The following is a 20,719-nucleotide window of genomic DNA, read 5'->3' on the forward strand; positions in this document are numbered from 1 at the left end:
AGTGGCGAAGAGGTCTAAGGGTTCTGGTGGGGAGCCGAGGGTGGCCAGGGTCCCTCTGAGGGGCATTAGCCAAGCAAGGGAACTCTCCCCTCCCCTGCAGGGAGGTCTGAGCAGAGGGAGGCCCCTGAGGGTGCCACTGACCGCGGGACAGCAGACAGCATGCCTCCTGGGGCACGCCGGCCCCTGTTCCAGCCGCTGCCTCCCGTGCGCACAAGCTGGAGTGCCGGGCAGGGCCCCTGCCGCCGCCCAGGCCAATTCGCACTTTGCCCGACGGGGTGGAGATGGAGGAGGGTCCGGCAGAGGCCCAGGCTGCAGTGCCCCTCAGGGCCACCCCCCACGATCGCCACCTTCACTAACCCGCCCCCTGCCCTGGATTCTGTGTCCACTACTCCCCGAAGCCACCAGCTCCAATCCGCGGGGCTGGTCTCCCAGGCCGCCCACCTCTGGCCCCAAATGGGGTGTTCACCTGCCCTTGCCTCCCTCCCTCCCTCCCGGTTCCGCTGGCCACCCCAGGCTTGGGCTGGGCTCTGTGTAAAGTTGCATATTTATTGAGCTTTTGGTTCTTTTATAAAGACTTGTATATACTCCACTGAGAAGAGTCTTTTGCTTTTGGACTCAGGTGCGCTGAGCTCCTGTCCCCCTCCATCGGTGGTGGGCCACCACGGGAGGACACTGTGGGAAGCAGAGTGAACTAGGGGGCAGAGGTCACCAGGCCAACACCCCAAAATCAACCCAGTCCCCTCCGCAGCCATGAGGTCTCCCGTTAGAGCCCCACGTGGTGCCTCCGAGGACCCCGCCCCGAGTGGCCCTGTGAGCTCATGCTGGGTGGGCGGCCTGTCTCCCTGGGATTCTCCCTAGAACTCCCCTCCAGGGGAGGGCCCTGTCCCACCCCCACGCAGGACCTGGGCATGGGTGGGGGTGACCTCCCGCCAGGCTCTGAGGCCCGTCTGGAGATCACTTCACCCCAGCATGGTGGCCTCCAGCCGGGGCTAGGACCCGGGCACGGGGACCCTGAGGCAGCCCTGTCCTGTGGGCACCTTGCTGCCCTCAGGCCACCTCCAGTGAGTCCCTGTGTGGGGGTGGCGGCAGGCCCCAGGCTCAGGGCTCCGCTTCAGGGTCCCCAGGCCCTGCCCTGAACACCACCCTTGAGGCAGGTTCACCCGGGTAGCGGGGGCGGGCCCTGCGGCATCAGGCTGGGCGCCCCACCGGAACCTCGGTGGGCAGGGCGGGCGTGGCGGGTGGAGCGGGGAAGCCCCCACGCCCGAGCCGAGCCGTCGGAGGGCCCAGAGTGGCGCTGGGGCCATGGAGCAGCAGCCCCGGGGCTTTGTGGCAGTGGCAGCTGCGGTGAGTGGGGACCGTCAGGGGAGGGGGGGCCCTCCAACCTCGGGGCCTGGGTGGGCCCGTGCAGGGAAGGAAGGGGTCCGCGAGGATATCTGAATCTCTCCTCAGACTCACTGGGACTGGGCAGCACCCCCCTCCAACCTAGTTAGAGGCTCAGCCGGGGCGGGCTCTTCTGCTGAGAGGAAACATCCTCTCGGGCCCGAGGGGTCTGGAGGCCGCAGGCAGGGAAAGATCCGAGTCCCTGACCGCCTTAGAAGGAGCCCGGGGAGGGGGGCATCCGGCTCTGCCCCGGTGGAGAGGATCCGCGTGAGAAGGGTCGGGGGAGCCCTCCCCTCCACGTCTCCGAAGCCTTTCCTGGGCATGGGTTGGGGGGTGGGGTGGGAGGAAGGAAGTCTCTACCCCCACCCACGGGCACCCCTTCTGCTCAAGGACCTGAGAAATGGGCTGCTCTGAGGGCGAATCCTGGGGTATTTGAAGTTGGGGAGACTGGGCAGGGAGGGCCCCACGTGGGGCAGCCACGGGGGAGCCAGCAGCACCTGTCCCCCAGGCCCTGCTGCTGCTGCTGCTGCTGGGCGCCCCGGGCCAGGGCAGCCCGCCCGGCCCCGGCTGTGACTGCGCCCACGGCGCTCAGAAGAGGAACGGTCTGCTCTGCTGCGGGGGCTGCCCGGCAGGCGAGTGGCTGAAGGGGTGGGAGGGGGGCGGTGGGGGGAGATGAGGGCAGGCCGGGTGGGGGGAGGGGGCGGGCAGGCCAGGGACCCGGCGAGGGGCTGGGAGAGGAGCAGAGAGCCATAGGAAGGGAGGGAGGGGACGGTGGGGACCCCCTTCGACGTGCTGACCCCGTCTGGGTTCCACAGGGCAATACCTAGCAGCCCGCTGCATGGAGCCTTGTGGCAACGTCACCTGCCTTCCGTGCCCCCCGGGCACCTTCCTGGCCAGGGAGAACCACCATGAGACCAGCTGCACGCGCTGCCAGACCTGTGATGAGCAATGTGAGGGGCTGCCTCGCGCTGTGAGGGGGCCTCCAGAGGACAGACCAAGGCCACGGTCTTTCTGAAGGAAGTGCCTGGCCGGGGTGCCTGGCTGGGGCCCCCTGGGGGTGGGGTGTGCCCTTTCTTCCTGGGGACCTTCCTGTCTCTCTGTGCACACCTCAGCCTCTGGTCTGCGGGGATCCTCTGCTTCTCTTTCCTTTGGGGTCGCCCTCTCTCTGGTCTATCCCCGTCTCTGTCCTTGCGGGGATCTGTCCCGCCTCTCCATGGCGGTCTCCGCCCCTAACTGCCTCTGTGCTCCCCGTCTCCCTGCACCCCCACCAGTCTCCCAGGTGGCTCTGAAGAACTGCTCGGCGGTGGCGGACACCCGCTGCGGCTGCAGGCCGGGCTGGCTCATGGAGTGCTTGTTCTCCCACTGCATCGGCAACTTGCTCTTCCAGTGCTCCAAGTGCAGAGACTGCGGGGCCCTGCACCGCCACACGAGGGTGCCCTGTGAGTGCCCCCAGTACGGGCCATCGACCCCCGCCCACCACCCTCACTTCCTCTCTCCCACCTGACCCGCACCACCTCTTGGACTGCAGGTTCCAGGACAAAATGCGGGACCTGTCTGCCTGGCTTCTACGAATATGGCAACAGCTGTGTGTCCTGCCCCACGTAACTTCCTGGCCGCGCTGGGCTGGGGGAGGGGAGCTGGGAGCAGAGGGGAGTCGGGGGGCAGGGAGGAGGGAGCTTGGCTCTACGGTGGGTGGGCCCCACATCAGGCAAACAGGTGAAGAGAAATCTGGATTCGCCTGTGTCAGATAAATAAGGATTCCTGTAGTAATCCTTACAGCTGTACGTGGCAAATGGGACTTGTCACCTACAGAGAGATTTACATTGATATAATTTCAAAACTTGGGCGGAGATTCAGCAGCTGCCACTTGTTCCCTAGAGGATCTTGTGCGCGTTACTGCACTGCCCGGATATGTGGCCTCCCCATCTGAACGGGGGTGTCGGTAGGTCCACCCCAGAGCACCTGCCGTTTCCAGGAACTGCTCTCGTGCTGGGAATGCGACAGGAAATGAAATAGGCAAATCCTGGTCCTTAGGGGACTGACGTTCTAGTGACCCTCAGTCTGGCCTAGAAGAAGCTCGAGACATCGTGGCTGTTGATACTGTCACTGGGGACGCAAGTAACATTGCAGGAGCATTTCAGGATCATTCCTGGGTAGAGCGCGGCTCCCAGGGAAGAGGCCAGGTGGGGTGGGGGAGGGCCTTCAGGATGGAGGTGTCAGGCAGTCCTGGAGAGCTGCTCCTGGGTTGTAGGCCCTCACCCCTCACCTGCGCCCCCGCCCCCGCCCCGCAGGAGCGCCCCCTGGAGCTGTCCTGAGCCCTGTGTGGCCGTCTGCGGCTGGAGGCAGAGTAGGTGGCGTGCTGGGGACACAGTGGGAGAGCTGGGATGGGCCAAGGTGAGGACGTGGGAGGCTGCCACCCACCGCCAACCTGCACCTCTTTCAGTGTCCTGGGTCCAGGTGCTCCTGGGAGGCCTGCTGGTCCCACTCCTGCTCGGTGCCACCCTGGCCTACACCTACCACCGCTGCCAGCCCTGCAAGTCGATGGTGCCCGGTAAGCGCGTGCGAGGATGCGCGCACACACTCCGAGGAGCCTGGGGTCTGTATGGGTAACCCAGAGCCCACTCAGGCCTGATGCATAGGGGGAAACCGAGGAAGGGAGTCCTGGCGGGTGTATGTACAGAGGAACTGGAGAAGTGGGACCAGCACCCAGGCCCAGGAGCCCTGCCTGGGTGCTGGTGAGACTCTTGTCTCTCAGCAGATGGAGCTGGGGTGGAGGCCCTGGACCCCCTGCAGGTAAGAATCTCAGGAATGTCCTGGAAGAGGGTGAGCAAGCACCCAGGCCTTGGGCTTCTGGAGCCGAGAGGCTGGGCCTTGTTATGACTCGTGGTCCCCGGTGTGTGGCAAGGTGACTGGCCTGGAGCTGACCTAGGAAACCCCGTGCCAAGTTATCAGGCCGGAGAGCATGATAGTGCCTGGCCTCAGGCCGCTCCCCGTCCACTGGGCCCATGGGCGAACAGGAGCTAACAGCTGAGTGAGACGGGGCCACTGTGGTGAGGGCCACCGTGGCGAGGGCAGGGGAGGGCACTCTACCAGAGGGCGTAGCTTTTCCACGGGGCAAGGCCCACCCAGGGTAGGCGGCCCTGGGTGGGGGATGCTGGCCACAGACTCCAGCAGAGGGGCCTTAGTAGGTAAGCAGGGCTGACCGAGAGGCTCTCTTGGCTTCCAGGCCACCGACCTCTCACCCCCAGACAGAGCCCACGCCCTTCTGGCGCCACTCAGCGGCAGCGAGAAGGTCTGCGCCCTCCAGTTGGAAGGCAACAGCTGGACCTCTGGCGCCCTCCAGATCCAGGAAGCGCCCTTCCCGGAGCTGCCGTGGTCCTGGGACCAGCGGCCCGGCAGAGCTTTTGGTAAGGGACTTCAGTAGCCTGAGACCTTGTCGCCAAGGTGAAGTCCGAGGTGACAAGTTGTGGTTTCCTGAGGCGCCACTTGCCCACTTCCCGGCCGCCAGCTAACTACCTTGGTGGCTCTTCCTGCCCCCTGGCCGCAGACCTCATTCCCACTGGCTCTCTCTGGTCCGTCCCCAGGCTCTCAGCCGTTGCCACCGCCGCACGCCTCGACAGCGCCCCCTGCAGGCTCGGCGGACCCCACGCTCCAGCTGGGTCCGCAGCTTTACGACGTAATGGACGCGGTGCCCGCCAGGCGCTGGAAAGAGTTCGTGCGCACGCTGGGGCTGCGCGAAGCCGAGATTGAGGCCGTGGAGGTAGAGGTTGGCCGGTTCCGTGACCAGCAGTACGAGATGCTCAAGCGCTGGCGCCAGCAGCAGCCCGCAGGCTTGGGTGCCATCTACGCTGCTCTGGAGCGCATGGGGCTGGATGGCTGCGCTGAGGACTTGCGCAGCCGCCTGCAGCGCAGCCCGTGACACGGGGCCCACCTGCCAAATGGGGGCCCTGGTGGCCCTTGGTGAAGCCCTAAGTACCGTTACTTATGTGTGTAGACATTTTATGTCACTTATTATGTATGCCTCTGGCACGGCACTGCGTAGCAGCGCCAGCCGGCCTCACCCCTGCGCGCCCCCTGGGTTCTGGTTAAGGCAAAGAAGCACCGATGCACATCGGGAGAGGCGGGGGTCAGGAGATTGCTCAGCTGTTTCTCGGCCTGATTTTGGCTGAGCCCGTCGTATTAAACCTATGGAAAAAATAAAAATAAAAAAATCTGCTGCTTGGTGTTTCCGCGGGGCTGGAGTGTTAAGTGGCCCAGGCTTGGTTTCCTGTGGAGCGTCAAAAGGGCCGGAAGTCTTGACACACAGGGTCTGAGACCCGCGGTGGGGACCAGCGTGGCCCTACGCCCAATCCTGCCCCACTCGCTTTGCTGTGGCAGTTACCCCAGAGGGAGAGGGAGACAAAGTCGGGGGCAGTTACCCCAGAGGGAGAGGGAGACAAAGTCGGGGGCTGCAGGCGCGAATGAACGTGAGGGAGCCCCAGGCATCTGAGAGAGCTTTAATGGGGGTGCGAGACGGTGGGGGCGCGGGGGCCTGGGAGGCAGCAGTCGCAGGCAGGTTCGGGGCCCCTCATCCTCCGTTAACTCCGCCACTGCAGTGAAAGGGTCCGAGGAGCTGGCCCCGGCACGGGCAGCGCGCAGACTTCACTGGGGGAAGGTGGGGCCCCGGGAGCTGCAACTCCGTCCTGACGGGCAGTTTTCACCGTTTCTGGTAAACACATGACTGAGAGGAAACCTTCGGCGGGGATGGGAAATGCGGGCCGGGCACATATCTAGGTCAGGGAGGGAGGAAAACCCCTTCCCCGAGCGCCGGGGCGGGCCTCCGCCCAGGATGCGCCAGCGGATGCGCCAACGACGCGGGTTCCGGGGTGCGGGGGAGGGGTTGCAGCCGGGTGTGCGTCCCCCGGGAGAACAGTCACCACCTACAGGGCTGGGAAGAGCTCTGCACACGTTGACATTCAGCGAACATGCAAATATATGTAAATAGGCATGCAAATAAGCAGCATCTTTTGCGTCAACGACTTGGGCACTTTTTCTGGGCGACTACAGCGGCAGTGGGCGCGCTCCAGCGTCGTCCGGGGCTGGGGATGCGAGGGCCGAAATGGGGTCAGGGAGGGGTCACAGCACCGGAGGGGAGGGCAGTGTGGCTCCCAGCCCTTCCGTCCGGTCGGGCAGGCTGGGGTGGGGGCTGCCTCTCCCCTCCCCCCCAGCTCGCAGGCATGCGGACAGGAAAGCAGCATCTAGTACTTAGCGATGTCCCCCTTCTTCAGGATGATCTGTCGCTGCCAAGGCGCCAGCTTGGTCTCGTCGTAGCCCAGCGTCCGCAGTTTCTCCGACTGCTCCTTTTCTCGCTGCATCTCCTCCTGCTTCTGTCGCTCCTCCTCTTTTCTAGACGCGGGGTGGGGACAGAACTGCCGTCAAGGGCGAGAGGGTGGGCCAGGCCTGTGGCAGCTCACAGGTGGCAGGGACTGGGTTACTGAGGGCAGGGGCTGGGCTGCTGAGCACAGAGGGACGAATGAATGGCAGGCAGGGCAGTGGATTCCAGGGGTCGAAGACCAAGGTGACTGGGGACAGGGGCTGGGTTAGGAGGCCCGCAGGAGGGACTGCTGCAGCTGGATTGCACACTGGGGCGCACAGAGGGGCTGGGTTATTGCCATCTGGGGGCATTACTGCGAACAGGTGCCGGGTCACAGTGTGGCAGGAGGTGGGGAGGAGCAGAGGACGGGGGTATTGAGGCTAGGACCTGAGTTACCGGGGCTTGAGGTTGGGCTGCTGGGGAGCAGAAGGACCACATGCTTGGGAGACAGGGGCTGGGTAATTAGGGACAAACTGTGAAAACGTGGGGGCTAGATCGGCCCTGCTGATAGGCAGCTGATGAGCACGTGAGGCTGTGAGTGTTAGAAATTTCAGGCCTGATCCCTGGCTGGTGCGGCTCAGTGGACTGAGCACCGGCCTGCACACTAAAAAGCTGTTGCCAGTCAGGGCACAGGCCTGGGTTGTGAGCCAGGCCTCCGGTTGGGGGTGAGTGGGAGAGGCAGCCAATGTTTCTCTCCCTCTCTTTCTCCCTCCCTTCCCCTCTCTCTAAAAAGTAAATAAAATATTTTTTAAAAAGAGAAATATCAGGACTGAGACGTGTTGCAGGTAAAACTTAGATTTAAAAGAGCGTGGAAGATCTCATTAATAATTTTATATGATCTGCCCTGGCTGGTGTGGCTCAATGGACTGAACGCCCGCCTGGAAACCAAAAGGTCACCGTTCAATTCCCCGGTCAGGGCACACGCCTGGGTTGCAGGCCAGGTCTCCAGCAGGGGGGCCAGCGAGAGGCAACTCATCGATGTTTCTCTCCTTCTCTCTCCCTCCCTTCCCTGCTCTCTAAAAAAATATATATATTTAAAAAAAATAATTTTATATGATTATATATTGAAATGTATAACTTCAATTAAAGTTATCATTATTAAAATATATCATTGAATTTTGATGCACTGAGTTATATAAAATACACAATGAAAATCAAGTCACCTACATCTTTTTTTTTTCTGACTGGGCTACTATAAAGGGTAACGTTATATATGCCACTCGCATTATACTTCCGTCAAGCAGCCCTAGGCTAGATTCCCGGGGGCAGCGACTAAGTGTGAGGGGAGGGTGGTCAGGGTCTGGCAGTGACGTTGGGTCAGCTGCAGAGCGGACAGTCTGGGTTAAGGAGGTGGGGGCTGGGGAACTGGGGGCACGGCCGTTCCAGCGTAAGGGGCGGGCCCTGGGGAACGGCCTGAGTCACGGGGTGGGGGGCGGGGTGGGGGAGTGATTGGGGACAGAAAGGCTGTGCCACAGGGCTGAGGGACAAGGGGACGCGCTCAAGATGGGGCTGGGTGAAGGGCCAAAAGGACAAGCCTGCGACTGGTGTGTGAAGGGGAGGCAGGTTGGGCCTGGCCCTGAACTCACCGCTTCTGCTCCCTAGAAAAAACAAACGAGACAGCATTAGGTAGTGCCACCACCTCAGGGACACGCTCAAGACACCTTGCCAGACCCCACATCTCTCGGAACCCCAACTCACCTCTCCTCTTCCAGCTTCTTCCGAAGGAGGTCCCGCCTCCAGGCAGGCATGCTGGCCAGCCGGGCCTCCTCCTCCTCCTCCTGCAACACAAGCACAGAGCTTCAGGGCCAGCGCGGGTGGGGGCGGGGGCCGGGGGTGTGCCCCCAACCCAGGGAGCCTGCAGGGGTCACGGGAAACAGGACACAGGTGGGGCTGCAGGCTGAGACCCTTCTGACACCCTTCTAGAGGGCAAGTAGAGGAAGGCGCCTGGCCACACCCTCCTTGGAGGAGGCCTCCCGGCCCCCCCGCCCCCAACCATGAGTCCTAGAGGAGGCACCAGAATGGTCAGTACTGAGTGTAGGAGGAGAGCAGAGAAAGAGATTCCCCACTGAGGCGGGTGGACAGGTGGCCCCAGACCTGTGACCCACAATCTTTGGACAGACCCATACGTGGGCCCCCACAGACCTGCCAGCTCTGAGAGGCTCAGGCTGGCCCTGGTTTCCACTGTGAAGGACCTTCTGGCCATTTCTGTCCTTTTCCCAAATGGAGTAGACATCAACGCTACAACTGTGGTAGGGGACATCCAACACAGGCAGCTTAGAGCAAAGCGTTTTATTACTCGCATGTTACAGAGAACACGTCACACGGAACACTGCACACGTGGCTCCCGTGACCTCAACCAAAGAGGTAGCTGTGAACTCCAGGAAAAATCCAGAGAGAAAGAGAGAGCTGCACAGCCCCAAGGGGGACCCACAGTCCCTCACTCAGAGGGGCTGCTCCTTCCACCTGGCTCTGCACAGAGCCAGCCAAGGCTGTGGGGCCAGAGGGAACGCCCGGTCTGCCCTGTGCCATGCGCGGCCTATCCTGGCTCCTCCCCCCATCCGGCCATGATGGGACCTCAAATGCCGAGGCAGCCTGGTTCTGGGCATTCTGGGTTTTCCAAGGCCACCTTCCAGGGTTCTTCCTGACTGCTTTTGGCCTCCAGAACTCATCAGCCAGGCATCCAGGCCCGAGTTAAGATGCTTGACTCTTGGGTAAATTCTGAATTCTGCTCAGATGTCGAAAAGCTCTGCCTCCTTCTCCTTCCAGAAGGAGAAGCTGCGGTCAATGTAGCGGCAGATGTCCTCGTTGCTGAACTCGCCCATTTCAGACAACAGCTCCAGGGGATCTTCAGCAGGGGCTTCCGAACTAGGAGGGTCCAACGGCGTAGGGGGAGGCGCGGCTGGCGGGGGTGCGGGTGGGGGCTGGGGCTGCGGGGCAGGGCCCGGGCCCTCCGGATGACCCTCTGGCCAGTCCTCTGTCTGAGCTGGTGCAGCCTCTGGGGCCGGCTCCCTCTCCTCCACCTTCTCTTTCTTCTCTTCCTGCTCCTTCTCAGCCTCTTCCTGCTCCTTCTCAGCCCCTTCCTGCTCCTTCTCGGCCTCTTCCTGCTCTTTCTCGGCCTCTTCCTGCTCCTTCTCGGCCTCTTCCTGCTCCTTCTCGGCCTCTTCCTCCCAAGTCGGCTTAGCCTCCGGGCTGTCTCCGAAGAATTGGTGCTTGAGGTCCTCAAAACCGTCGCTCCAGCAACGCCGGCCGGCCTCCACCTCCTCCAGCACCACGCGGTGGAACTGGCGAATGAGCTCCCAAGGGTGGCTTCCCAGCCTGTCGAACATCTCGTAGCACAGCAGGTGGCGGAACTTGCGCTCCTCGCGGCTCAAGCCCATCTCAAGCAGCTGGAAGTAGCCGAGCATGAAGAGGTCCAGCGTGAGGCTGTCATAGCGCGGGGGCGCACCACCGTCCAGGGGCGGCAGGAAGTGCTCGGGCCAGTACAGGCCGTGGGACAGGGCCGGGCCGCCGGGCTGGCGCGCAGGCACCTGCCGCAGCAGGCTCCGCCAGTGGCCCAGCAGCTTGCCCACCACCTGCCGCTGCTTCAGAAGGCGCAGCAGCCGCTCGTCGGGGCTGTCACCCGCCGGCGGCTGGGGGGCGTCGGCGGCTTCCAAGGCCTCAGGGGCCGGGTCGGCGCCGGCGGCCACCACGCGGGGCAGCAGTCTGCGCAGGCGCGCCTGGGCTTGGCGCCCGTGACCGTGGAAGGTCCACTTGCGCCAGTGCTCCAGGAAGAGGTAGACGATGCGCTCCTTGCGCATGTCGATGTAGTCCTGGACGCCGCGCAGCTCGGTGGGGAGCGGCGGCCCGCGGGCCAGCAGCTCTGGCTCAGGCAGCGCCGCCTGGCGGCCTGGCACCTCGGGCGGGTGCAAGTAGCCCGCGGGCTCCTGGGCGGGCGGCAGGCTGTTGGCAGAGGCTACGGCGCTCGGCTCACCGAGGCCGGCCGCCATGTAGTCCTCCTCAAGAATGGGTTCTCGGCTCGGGGCGCCGGGCGACAGCGAGAACTTGCGGCGGGGGCTGCGCGGTGGCGCGGAGCCCTGGGCCCGCAGCTCGTACATGGCGCGGAGGCGCTGCACCGAGACGCCGCACTCTAGGATCTCGCGCGCCACGGCCTCCCGGCACCAGCTGAGCGAGTGTGAACGGCCGAGACAGAGCGGCCCCGGCCGCCAGGGCGCGTCGGGCAGCGGCGCCAGAGGCAGGCCCGTGTCTGCGGCCAGCAGATCGGCCAGGTGCGCGGGCCGGCCGCCCAGGGCGGCCAGCAGCGTGGCCATGCTCTTGAGCAACGTGGAGATCTTGCTGCACCAGGCAGGCAAGTTAGCGGCGCGGCCGTGCATGCGGCGCGGGTCCACCGTGAAGCGCGGCGCCGACAGAGCGGCCGAGATGGGAAGCAGCTGCTCCAGCTCCATTTCCAGCTGTTTCAGGCGCGCCTCCAGCTTCTGCGCCTTGTGCAACACCTGCAGGTTCTCAATTTGCTGCTCGATGCGGAGGATGTCAGCCTCGGTCATGAGCTCTCCGAAGGGCCCGAGAATGCCGTTGTATTCGCGGGAATACCTCCAGCCCTCGCGGGGATAGCAGCACGAGCTGGCGGATGTCAGCTAAGCGGGGAAGACAAGAGAGGGGAGGGAGGCGGGTCTCCCTCTGGCCCGGCTCCGGCGGCGGCCGCCGGGGGGCGCCCTTTGCATGTCCCAGGTGGTGTAATGGCTCCGCGGGGCGAGTTTGCCGGGAAGAGCCGCGCCTGGCTGGCGGGCGATTACGCTGGGAGGAGGCTTCAGCCCAGGCCGCCGCTCCGGGCGCTGGGCAGTGTCCACTTTGGTCGCTGGCGGGGACAGAGTCAGTCGTTGGGCGCTGTTGCAGAGGCAGGGCGGGCAGGAGGGGCTCCGTGCCTGGCTCGGTTGCTCATTACACCACCGAAGAACATGCAAAAGGCATTGAAGCTGTGACGCACGGCGGCCCTCCCACCACATCCAAGGTCTGCGATTTTGAGGCCACATGCCTGCGAGGCCTCTCCTCGCCCCCGGCTGAAGGCCCCTTCTAAAGCTCCCCTGTGGCCCAAGCCCTCACTGTCCGCCTGAATGACAGGCTCTTAAAAGAGGCGTGGCTTCCTCTCCTAGTCCCACCCACCTCCTCTCATCCCTGGGATAACACAGTTCAGAAGGGTAGGCTTGCCAGGCCCTCCTTGCAGTCTCATTTCCCCCTCACTTTCCTTCACCTCTGGGCTGTCCCTTTAGCACCAGACCTTTCCAGCCTGGGGTGGGGGGGGGGCGCCCTCACCTCCTCACAGCCCTCCCAGCGCATCCTGACCCACCACAATCCCCTTATACAAACCCCACAATGCCACTTCCCAGCTTAACCTCCCTCCCAGGCTCCCCGCTGCTCCAGGAGAAAGTCCGCTTTCCTCAAGGCCAGGCCTTGGTGACCTGACCCCACCTCCCCAGCTCTACCCCTTGCCTTCCCGGCACAGTCGCCGGGCCACGCCCACTGGCTCACGGACCTCCCCCTCCCGCCCGCGAGCTCTTTGCCGCACTCTCCCCGTTCACCTCTTGCTCATCTTCCAAGTCTACCCTAGACCTCACTTTGCCCAGCACCATCTCCAGCCCAGCCAGGACGGTGGGCTGCCCCGGGCCTCTGCACGCCCACCACGGCGCTGCCCATATTGGAACAGTCTGTCATTGGGGGGGCACTTATCGCTCTGCTAAGGTGCCGTGTTTGCTCGTTGGCTGTCCCCTCTGCTCCCTCAGGAGCAGACCCTGATATAGCCCCTGAATTCCCAAGAGGCTACAACAGTGTGGCACCCAGATGCCACCCAGGGAACATTTGTCGAATGGACCAATGACAAACCACCCTGCCAGCCAGTGACGATCAACCCATCTGACAGATGAGAAAACTGAGGCCGGATGAGAGTCCGTATCAGCAGCTGGAAAGTGGCAATGCAGGGACAGAGCCCAGGCCTCTCTATGACCAAAAGCCTCTTGGTTACTCAGAGTGTGGCCCTGGAGTGGCACAGTCAGCCGCACCCTGCGGCTTGTGGCAGGATCTCAGCCCCACCAGAGCTCCTGACCCAGAATAGGCATTTTTACAAGATCCCAGGCTGCTGGGGGCGGGGAAGACTGGGGAGAGTCCCAGGAGAGGGAGGGCCTCCGACCCTGCTTTTCCCCACAGCTAATGGGAGGTTGAAGGGCTCTCACAGGTTGGGGTGTTGGGGCGGGGCTGTGGGCCCAGGTGCAGACCCCCAAGGCCCTCTGGGGAGCGCCACACCGCCCACCTTCCGCCTCTGCTCCTCCTCCTCCTGCATCTTCAGCTGCATCTTGCGGACCATCACCTGGCGCTTCCACTCTGGGATGGGCCGGCCCTGCTCGTCGTGCGTGGGGATGAGCGCTTCCACATCGAGCTGCACGCCCGGCGCTGGGGTGGAGGGCGGCGCCGGTGCCAGGCTGCCATTGAGCAGCGGCTGGGGCCCTGCGGCCGGCGGGGTGGGGCTCCGGGGCCGGGATGGTGCCGGCGACGCTGGCGGCAGTGGCGAGTCAGGCTACGGCGAGAAGCGGCGGGGCTGAGCACGGGCAGGGGCCGGGGCCAGGGGCCAGGGTGCCCTTCGGACCACCTACCTGGGAGGCCGGCTGTCCACTGCCGGAGAACACCGTGGTCAGACCCTTGCTCTGCGGCGTGGGCTTCAGACTCTTGCCAGCCTTGATCTCAGCCAGTAGCTCTGAGTTGTCCCCCGTCGGGGCCATCATGTTGAAAGACTTGGTGCCTGTGTGAAGGCAGGAGAGGAGGCGCTTGCAAGGGGCGGGGCGGCATCCCTCCTGGCCCCCACCCGTGCCTCTGCTGCCCCCTCCTCAGGTGGGGACGGGCTCAGAGCCTTCCCTCTGGTCCCGAGGGCAGCCATCCAGATCCCCAGCCTGGTGGGCGGCTCGGCTCTTGGGGACCCCACAGTCGGGTCCCTCGCTGGAAGTCCAAAGTTGTACAACCCCACCATTATCCCAGCCCTACTCACGGGCCATGGGGCCCCCGCCTGGAGGCCCCTGGGGATTCATGATGGCTCTCGGGCTGGTCCCGGGGACTCTAATGAATGCCTCCGCCCAGCGCACGGACTGCCCAGCTCCAATACACTACCAGGGTCCAGCCCCCGACCTTTGTCCCGGGTGCCCTGGCTCAGCCCGCCAGGGTGGAGTCTCCCTCTGGCCCTCTCTCTGGATCAGCAAAGACCAGTGACCCTTGGACTGAGTCACCTGAGCCTCTATGGCTATACAGACTAGGGGCCCTGGATACCACCACCCAGCCAGTACTCCCCCACCCCTGACAAACCCAGACAGACACCCGTGCAGACGTACTAGTTGCAAGCCAGGAGCACACTTACAGCAAAGCGCTGCTCAGCTTGGGGGGGCGGGCAGGAAAGTGGAGCCCTTACTAAGGATGTGGAGCGCGGGGGGGGGGGGGCGGGGGGGCGGGGCCGGAAGGAGGACCAGGCCGGCAGCATGCAAATGCCCCCGAGGAGTTTGCATTTATCAGCGAGGTCGGCAGAGGCGACTGAGGGTTGGGGAGGGCTGCTTTAGAGCCCGAGGACGGTCAGGGCTGGGCGAGGGGAGTGGCCGACAGCTCCCGGCTTCCCTGGGCTGGGGAGCCCAGCTCACAGTGTGGGAGGGCGAAGCGGGGAAGGCGCCGGCAAGCAACAGCAGCCGGGCCCAGAAGTCACACATGTGGGGTGGGGCGGGGTAAGAGGGGAGGTGTGGGGCAGAGGCCCGCACCGTGGCCCCAGAACCCCTCGCTGGGCATCGGCCCCGGCCCCGGCCCCAGCCCTGCCCTCTCCTCAAGTCCCTCGCCCCTTTGGCCTCGCTTTCCCTGAGCGTGCCTTGTCCCCCACCCTCGCACCTCAGCCAGGAGCCGCGCACGCACGCGCACGCAGCTACTCACTCTTCCTGTGTCTCAGGACTCTCACTTCTAGGGACCGAGAGGAGAGAAGTGACAGCGGAGTTAGGAGAGGGAGGGTGTTGGGTTGAGGCTCGGAGAGCGGGGACAGTGGGAGCAGGGCTGGGAGGACAGGAGGAGGGAAGGGACCCGTCTGACCCGGCTCAGGCGGCTCAGGGTTCCACCAGGGTGGTCTGCTCAGGGCCCAGCTCTGCCGGTGCCCCGAGGGCTGGGCAGGGCTGCCCTGGGCCCTGGGCCCCCTAGCAAGAGCCTCCATCTTGGCCCTGGGCTGGGGTAGGGCGCCCAGTCCAGATTCTGCCAAGAGCGGTGTCTGGAGAAGCCCAGAGCCTGTTTTCCTTCGGCCCCCAGCTTCGGCCGGCTGCAGGCTGCGGAGGGGAGACGCTGAGCCCGGAACTGGGCGCTCAGCTGGTGGCAGACGTGCTGTCATGGGCTCTGGTCTACAGAGGCTGGGGCTCCCTAGGAGCCCCAGGGGACACAGCTGCACCTCCCCCGGCCCCTGCTGTGCCCGTGCGCTCCTCATGAGGAAGATGAAGCTTTGGGCGGTGCCCCTGAGCATGGCCCCTGCACTGAGTGGCTGGAGAGAAAGCTGCCCTCTGCCAGGAGGGGGAGCGGACTGCTCCCTGGGCCTTTCAGAAGCCCAGCTGTGCTGGAGACCGCCCCATATTATGGAAGAGAAAGGAGCTCAGGAACCCTGGTCACCAGTCTAGCTCTTTAGAAAGGATGCCCAGGAGAGTCCCCAGGAGCGACAGGCATGATGGGTTACTGGCCTCATCCCCCAAGCCAGGCCCTGGCTGGCCTGAGGGAGCTCTGGCTGGGGAGAGGCCCTGGTGCACCTGAGGAGGGCTCAGGGGCTGTCACCGGCTTGGAAGGACCCAGGAAGGGGGTGAGGGGAGACTCGGGGCAGATGCGGGGCCAGGGGGGAGGCTGGCCAGCAGCCCTGCCTCCTGGAAGCTGGTTCTGCTTCTCGGAGCTTCCCTCGAGCCCTCGCTCATCATCAGAGACAGCTGCCACCAGACCTGGGCGGCCTGCCCCGCTGGGCGGGAGGCAGGCCTGGGAGGGCAGGGGACGTGCCCCGGGTCACACAGCCAGTCCTGCTCTGGCAGGGCCTTCCTTTAGGGCCAAGTCCTCCCTGAGGAGGGGCTGCAGGAAGAACAGCAGAAGAGGGAGCCCTGGGGTTGTCTGGGTGTCCCTCCCCCTCCGGGGCTAGAGCAGCGCTCCTCCCCCTCAGTGCACCCCTACTCACTGCCAGTGGAAGAGGAGGAGCGGCGCTGCGCGCAGCCAGGGCCGGCGCCCTCGAAGGGCAGCGGCGGGGCGGGCGGTGGCGAGCTCAGGCCCTCGGGCAGGGGCGGCGGCGGCGGCGGCGGCGGCGGAGGCGGCGGCGGCAGCTCCCTGGCCGCCTTGGGGTCCGCGGCGCAGCCGTTGTGCACGTGGTTCCCGGGGAGCAGCGCCGCCTGCGGGGGAGCGGAGGGGCCAGCGAGTGAGGCGCGGGCCGCCTGGCCGGGTCCCAGGCGGCCGGCGGAGGCGGGCGGGCGGGCACGCACCTCCTCGCTGTGCGCCATGCCCGGGCGAGCGGCCGGCGGCTCCCGGGGACAGCGGCCCAGCTGGCGGTAGTAGTCCCCCGTGCTGGGCTGCTTGCTGAAGGCGCGGGGCTTGCGGCCGGAGTCCTGCCTCCGCAGCCCGTTGTGGCTGTCACGGGAGCTCAGCTGCGGAGAGACGGCGGCGGGGGGTGGGGGGGGCTTCAGGCCCTGGTCCCTCGTGCCTCCCACGCCGCCCCACCCTCCGCTCTTCCCCTTCCCGGTGGCTCACGGCCAGCGGCTGTCGAGGGGCGCCGCCAGCCCTGTTCCTAGACACCGCCTGTGCACAGAGCGGGGACGCGGCGAGGGGCAGGGGGGCCTGGGTGGAAGGGCAGGCTCGACGGGCCCTCCGAGGAGGGGCTGTGGGCAGGGGCCCCCACTGAGGCTAGAAGGGGCGGGACCAGGGGCGGGGTGACCCAGCCCAGACGCCAGGGGGAGCCGGCGAAGGGGCCGCTCCCAGCCTGGCCGGCGCGAGAGCCTCCGCCGCACCCCAGTCGCCGCGGCCACACTGCCCGTCCACAGGTCTCCGCCGAGCCCTCTGGCGGGGATCCCGGCCCCGAGGGAGCCCCCTCGAGAGCCCGTGTCCTGTGAGGTTCCTGCTTGCCCAGGGCCCTCAGCAGCCCAGCCCGGGGCTCCTTACCTGTGCCGGTGCCGGTGGCCCCCGCTGTGCACCTGGCGGCGGGGGCGGCGTGGACCCGACACCTGAGCTACCTGATCCTTCCTCTCGGGTTACAGCCCAGCCCGTGCCCGCCCGCGCCTTTGAGCGCCTAGGGGCTCCGACGGCCTGACATCACCCGGGCCCGCCAATCCCGGGCAGCGGGGGGTGCGCCCGCGCCGCCACACCCGGCCGCGCACCGCGCCCGCCGGTGCGCCAGATGTGCCCCTGCTCCGACGCCTCTCTCCCTCCGCTGGGCGCAGCTGCGCATCTCGGTCTTCATCCGCGCGCTCCGTCCCTCCCTCCTCCGAGGCAGAAGCGCCGGCCTGACCGCGGGCACTGAACCCCCTCCCCCATTTGGTCCCCCTGGGTCCCGGGTCACGCCCCCGCCCTTCCCTGGCCGCATCTGGAAACCATCGCCGTCCGCGTAAGCGACACCGACACCCTCGCCCAAGCCTCGGGTTTCAGGGGCGGCAAGGCGGCTCGGGTGACAGCTACGCGCCTGCCCCGTCGCAGCTGCCCCCCGTTTAGCCCGGCGCGGAGAGGACCGGAGGCAGCGGGGCCAAAGGCCGAGTCCACGGGCGGGGGCTGTGCCCTGCCCCACCTCCCCGCCCGCTCGTCCCTGCCGTGGCCCCGGACCCTCCACGCCCCACCCGACCCGGCTCACGTTGCAGGAAACGGGACACCACAGGATTTGTTTTCTGGGCCAGCCCGCCCCCTCGGCGCCCCCTGCAGCCCCGAGGCACACACGCTGCGACCCTGCTGGCGCTGCGGTCAGGCTACCAGGCCAGGGGCTGGGGGCGCTGCGGGCACACAAAGGGCCCTTTGTGGAGCGGCCAGAGCCTGCGGCCTGGCACGCACGCACCCGGGAGGGGCAGCGACCCGAAGGCTGGGTGCTCCGGCTCAGGGGAGGGGAGGGGGCCTGGGTGGGCCACCTGTCTTGTGGCTTTGGGCAGGGCCCACAGCCCGGTCGGGAGCATTCTCTGCCCCTGCAGGCCTCTCTTGGGCCCCCACCTTCTGGAGATGAAGGGGGACCCTGACTGAGAGCTTGCTCTGAGGTGGGGTGAAAGGGGGCGGGTAGAGTCACTGGGCTGGCTCTGCCCCTCCCCTCCCCTCCCCAGTGGCCTTGTGACCCGGGTCACCTGTGGGAACTGATTACTTAGCTTGGCCCTGCAGCGGCTTGCCTCGGACCTGAGCGAGGACTACATGGTCAGAGCCCCCACGGGACCCTCAGGGGTCTCTATCCCACACTCCGCCACCGGAGAGGGCTGTCTCCCCACCTCTCGGAACAGCTGCGCTCTGGCCCCTTGGCCAACACCCCAGGGCGCCCTCTGGGCCTCCCTGCCCAGGACTCCCAGAGCTGTCCAGCCAGCCCTCTGTCCCCGGCCCCACGCTAGAGCCTCGGCCGGGGTCCCAGAGGCCCTGCTGTCCGGGGCCCCTTGTGCTCAGCTCACTCAGACGGGACTCCACCCCTCCCTCCCCAGGACTCCCGTCCCAGCCTCACCCCTCCACCCCCAGGGGACCTCAAGCCCCAAACCCCACTCAGCCTCCTCCTGCCCCCTCCCCCAACCCTGGCGGAGTGCCAAGCCCTGCCGCCACACCCCCTCCTGGCCCTCTCTCCCCAGCCACACTGCCTGGATCTCCCACCCCAAAGACACATTCTCTGCAGACTCCATGACTACCCTGCCGTTTTGTGCAAGGGCAGGTGGGGATCCAGCCCCTGGAAAGGCATGACCATCTGGGAAGATGTTCCTCACCCCTCCCGTGCCCTGCAGCTGCCCAGAGGATGGTGACTTTGTCTTGCCCATCGCCCTGCCCCCAGTGCGCAGCCTTGAGCCCCCAGGGGGCCAGCCAGGCCAGCCAGCAATGCAGGCTCTTGAACAGGCCATTGGCCCAGGGACCCCCACCCTGTGCCCACAAGCCAGGCAGCCCTTGGCCTCCGCCGCCCCCATCAGCCCAGGTCCGGTGCTGAGGCAGGGAGGCGGGTGAAGGCTCACTACCTCCTTTCTGAAGGCCTGGGCCTCCACGTGGCGGAGTTTGCTCTTGGTCTGCATGTAGATGTCAGCTGCTTGCAGCCCCGCGGGGGGCTTAGGAGCTGGGTAGCCCGGTGGGGGCGGGGGCAGCTGGCTGCCTGGGCGTGGGGGTGGCGGAGGGAAGCCGGGGGGTGGCGGGGGTGCTGTGGTTCTCTCCGTCTTGCCCGGAGCCAGGTTCGGCTCTGGGCTCAGCATGTCCATGTAGCTCTGTATGTCTGCTTCTCTGCCGCTGGGGGGCCCTGCGGGGGAAGGCAAGGCTGGGTGTGCACTTCGGCAGAGAGTCTGCCCCTCAGGACCAGGACCCTCTACGGCCCATAAGCAACTTGCCAAGGGGGGAGGCAGACTCAGGGCCGCAGCCCAGCATGACCCCACCCGCGTCCTGGCCCTGCCCTCCCCCAGCCCTGCACCTGCTGGGGAGAGACCACAGGCTCCAGTGTGCAGGGAAAGCTCGGGGGCACCTCGGGCTTCTGGGTGTGCCTTCAGAGCAGAGCCACCTGGAGGGCGGAGGGGCTGCTTTTCAGGGCAGATCTGGCAGGGCAGATGGCAGGAGTACGACAGCCACACCCAGTCTCTGCAGGCCACCATCTGGTGGCACAAAGCCGGCATCGCAGGCGGGTGGACACCTGTACTCAGGGCGTGGTCAGTGTGTGCGTGCACGCATGTCTGGCTGCGGCATGAGCGTTTGTGCATTTTGTGTATTTGTGAGCGAGCGCACAGGCCCCTTTGTGTTTATGAATGTGTCTGTATCAGTCTGTGGACATGGGGTGCGTGTGTGTACGCATCTAGGGTATAGAGCAGAGAGTTGTGTGCTCGTGTGTAGTGTAGTTGTGTACATATCTGCACAGCTTTTCACATGTGGTTGTGCATTTGTAACTATGTTGTGTGTACACTTGTACAAGTGTGCACTCTTGAGTGTGCAAGGTCTGGGGGACAGCTTGTGCATGTGTAAGCAAGAACATTATATCATGTGCAGGGTGCATGTCGGTTTTGTCGGGGAGGATGTGCATGTATATTGTGATGGGGACACACAAGCATCTGTGTCGCCTGCCTCTCATCAGAACCAGCGCCCTCTCTTGGTGACCTGGGCAGCCTCCAGCATCCGCTGTGGGCAGCGTGGGCCCGGGGCTGGCCCCCAGCACCCAGAGGTCTGGCTCCAGCCTGCTCTCCTCCTCCCCTCCCCCCGCACCGGCCCACTCACCGCGTGGTGGGCGCCGGCCCTTGATACTCGACTGGCTGGAGGAGCAGGAGTCGTAGTTGGAGAGCGTGCTGGTGGGCGAGCTGAGGTCAAAGTTCAGTGGCTGGACTGACATGGTGGTGTTAGGCGAGGACATGCCCGAGTCCGGCTGCTTGGTCTCCAGCTCAGCGGACGGATCCCTGGACAGCACGCGGTGCTCCACGCTCTGAGTGGAGGGCAGGAGGCCATGAGGACAACTGGCCCTGAACACCAGCCTGCTCTGGGCCAGGGTCCTGCTCAGGCATGCCCTAGCTGTGTGACCTCAGCTAAGCCACCGCCCTTTCTGGGCTCTCTTCCCCGTCACGAGTGGGTCTTTGAGGCTCTTCCTAGGCTAAGATTCAAGCGCAGCCCCCCAGCAGCAGACCATGGGTTCCTGGGAAAACCTTCCCCTGGCCCCACCCTGCTCAGGAGGGTTGAGAGACCAAAGGAAGAGGCGTCCCTGGGCTGGACCCCAAGGGAGAAGTGCATGCCAGCTGCCTTCTTCCTCCTCATCGCTGGGCAGAGGGCCTGGGCTCCTGTGTTCCTTTGGGG

The 20,719-nt window shown here is 65.4% G+C and overlaps 2 protein-coding genes across 7 annotated transcripts in view; one reads left to right on the forward strand and one right to left on the reverse strand.

The window, feature by feature from the left end:
- The first annotated feature begins 1,302 nt into the window (after nucleotides 1–1,302).
- On the forward strand, nucleotides 1,303–5,299 carry TNFRSF25 (TNF receptor superfamily member 25). Of its 4 annotated transcripts, none has more exons than XM_054583277.1 (10): nucleotides 1,303–1,338; nucleotides 1,889–2,012; nucleotides 2,196–2,330; nucleotides 2,652–2,819; nucleotides 2,909–2,981; nucleotides 3,652–3,734; nucleotides 3,824–3,931; nucleotides 4,136–4,173; nucleotides 4,607–4,787; nucleotides 4,965–5,299. In XM_054583277.1, the coding sequence occupies exons 1-10, from the start codon at nucleotides 1,303–1,305 to the stop codon at nucleotides 5,297–5,299; spliced, it is 1,281 nt and encodes a 426-aa protein (XP_054439252.1). The 4 variants fall into 4 exon arrangements, with proteins under 4 accessions (XP_054439252.1, XP_054439255.1, XP_054439259.1 ...); XM_054583280.1 differs by having other exon boundaries at nucleotides 3,672–3,727; XM_054583284.1 differs by lacking the exon at nucleotides 3,824–3,931 and having other exon boundaries at nucleotides 3,672–3,727; nucleotides 4,139–4,173.
- A 604-nt stretch (nucleotides 5,300–5,903) lies between these two features.
- ESPN (espin) overlaps nucleotides 5,904–20,719 on the reverse strand; it is a 30,353-nt gene continuing 15,537 nt past the window's right edge. Inside the window, exons 6-15 of one of the 3 annotated variants that reach the window (XM_054583294.1) lie at nucleotides 20,153–20,354; nucleotides 18,922–19,193; nucleotides 16,234–16,395; nucleotides 15,936–16,143; nucleotides 14,678–14,704; nucleotides 13,372–13,517; nucleotides 13,032–13,295; nucleotides 8,432–8,511; nucleotides 8,320–8,331; nucleotides 5,904–6,765 (exon numbers count right to left, since the gene is read on the reverse strand). In XM_054583294.1, coding sequence (XP_054439269.1) covers nucleotides 6,618–6,765; nucleotides 8,320–8,331; nucleotides 8,432–8,511; nucleotides 13,032–13,295; nucleotides 13,372–13,517; nucleotides 14,678–14,704; nucleotides 15,936–16,143; nucleotides 16,234–16,395; nucleotides 18,922–19,193; nucleotides 20,153–20,354 — 1,521 coding nt within the window. In that variant the 3' untranslated portion in view covers nucleotides 5,904–6,617. Of the gene's footprint in view, nucleotides 6,766–8,319; nucleotides 8,332–8,431; nucleotides 8,512–13,031; nucleotides 13,296–13,371; nucleotides 13,518–14,677; nucleotides 14,705–15,935; nucleotides 16,396–18,921; nucleotides 19,194–20,152; nucleotides 20,355–20,719 lie in introns of all 3 variants that reach the window. The other 2 variants (XM_054583300.1, XM_054583293.1) reach the window with 2 other exon arrangements.

This window comes from Pteronotus mesoamericanus, unplaced genomic scaffold (assembly GCF_021234165.1).
Source record: "Pteronotus mesoamericanus isolate MK-2021 breed Mesoamerican mustached bat unplaced genomic scaffold, CSHL_Meso_final contig_1193, whole genome shotgun sequence".
NCBI lineage: Eukaryota > Metazoa > Chordata > Mammalia > Chiroptera > Mormoopidae > Pteronotus > Pteronotus mesoamericanus.

Excerpts from the sequence above, each read along its gene's own strand:
- TNFRSF25 (XM_054583277.1), top strand. The coding sequence starts at position 1,303 with ATGGAGCAGCAGCCCCGGGGCTTTGTGGCAGTGGCA. Across the intron at positions 2,331-2,651 it reads CCAGACCTGTGATGAGCAAT|TCTCCCAGGTGGCTCTGAAG; the intron begins GTGAGGGGCTGC and ends CACCCCCACCAG. Across the intron at positions 2,982-3,651 it reads AGCTGTGTGTCCTGCCCCAC|CCCCCGCCCCCGCCCCGCAG; the intron begins GTAACTTCCTGG and ends CCCTCACCTGCG.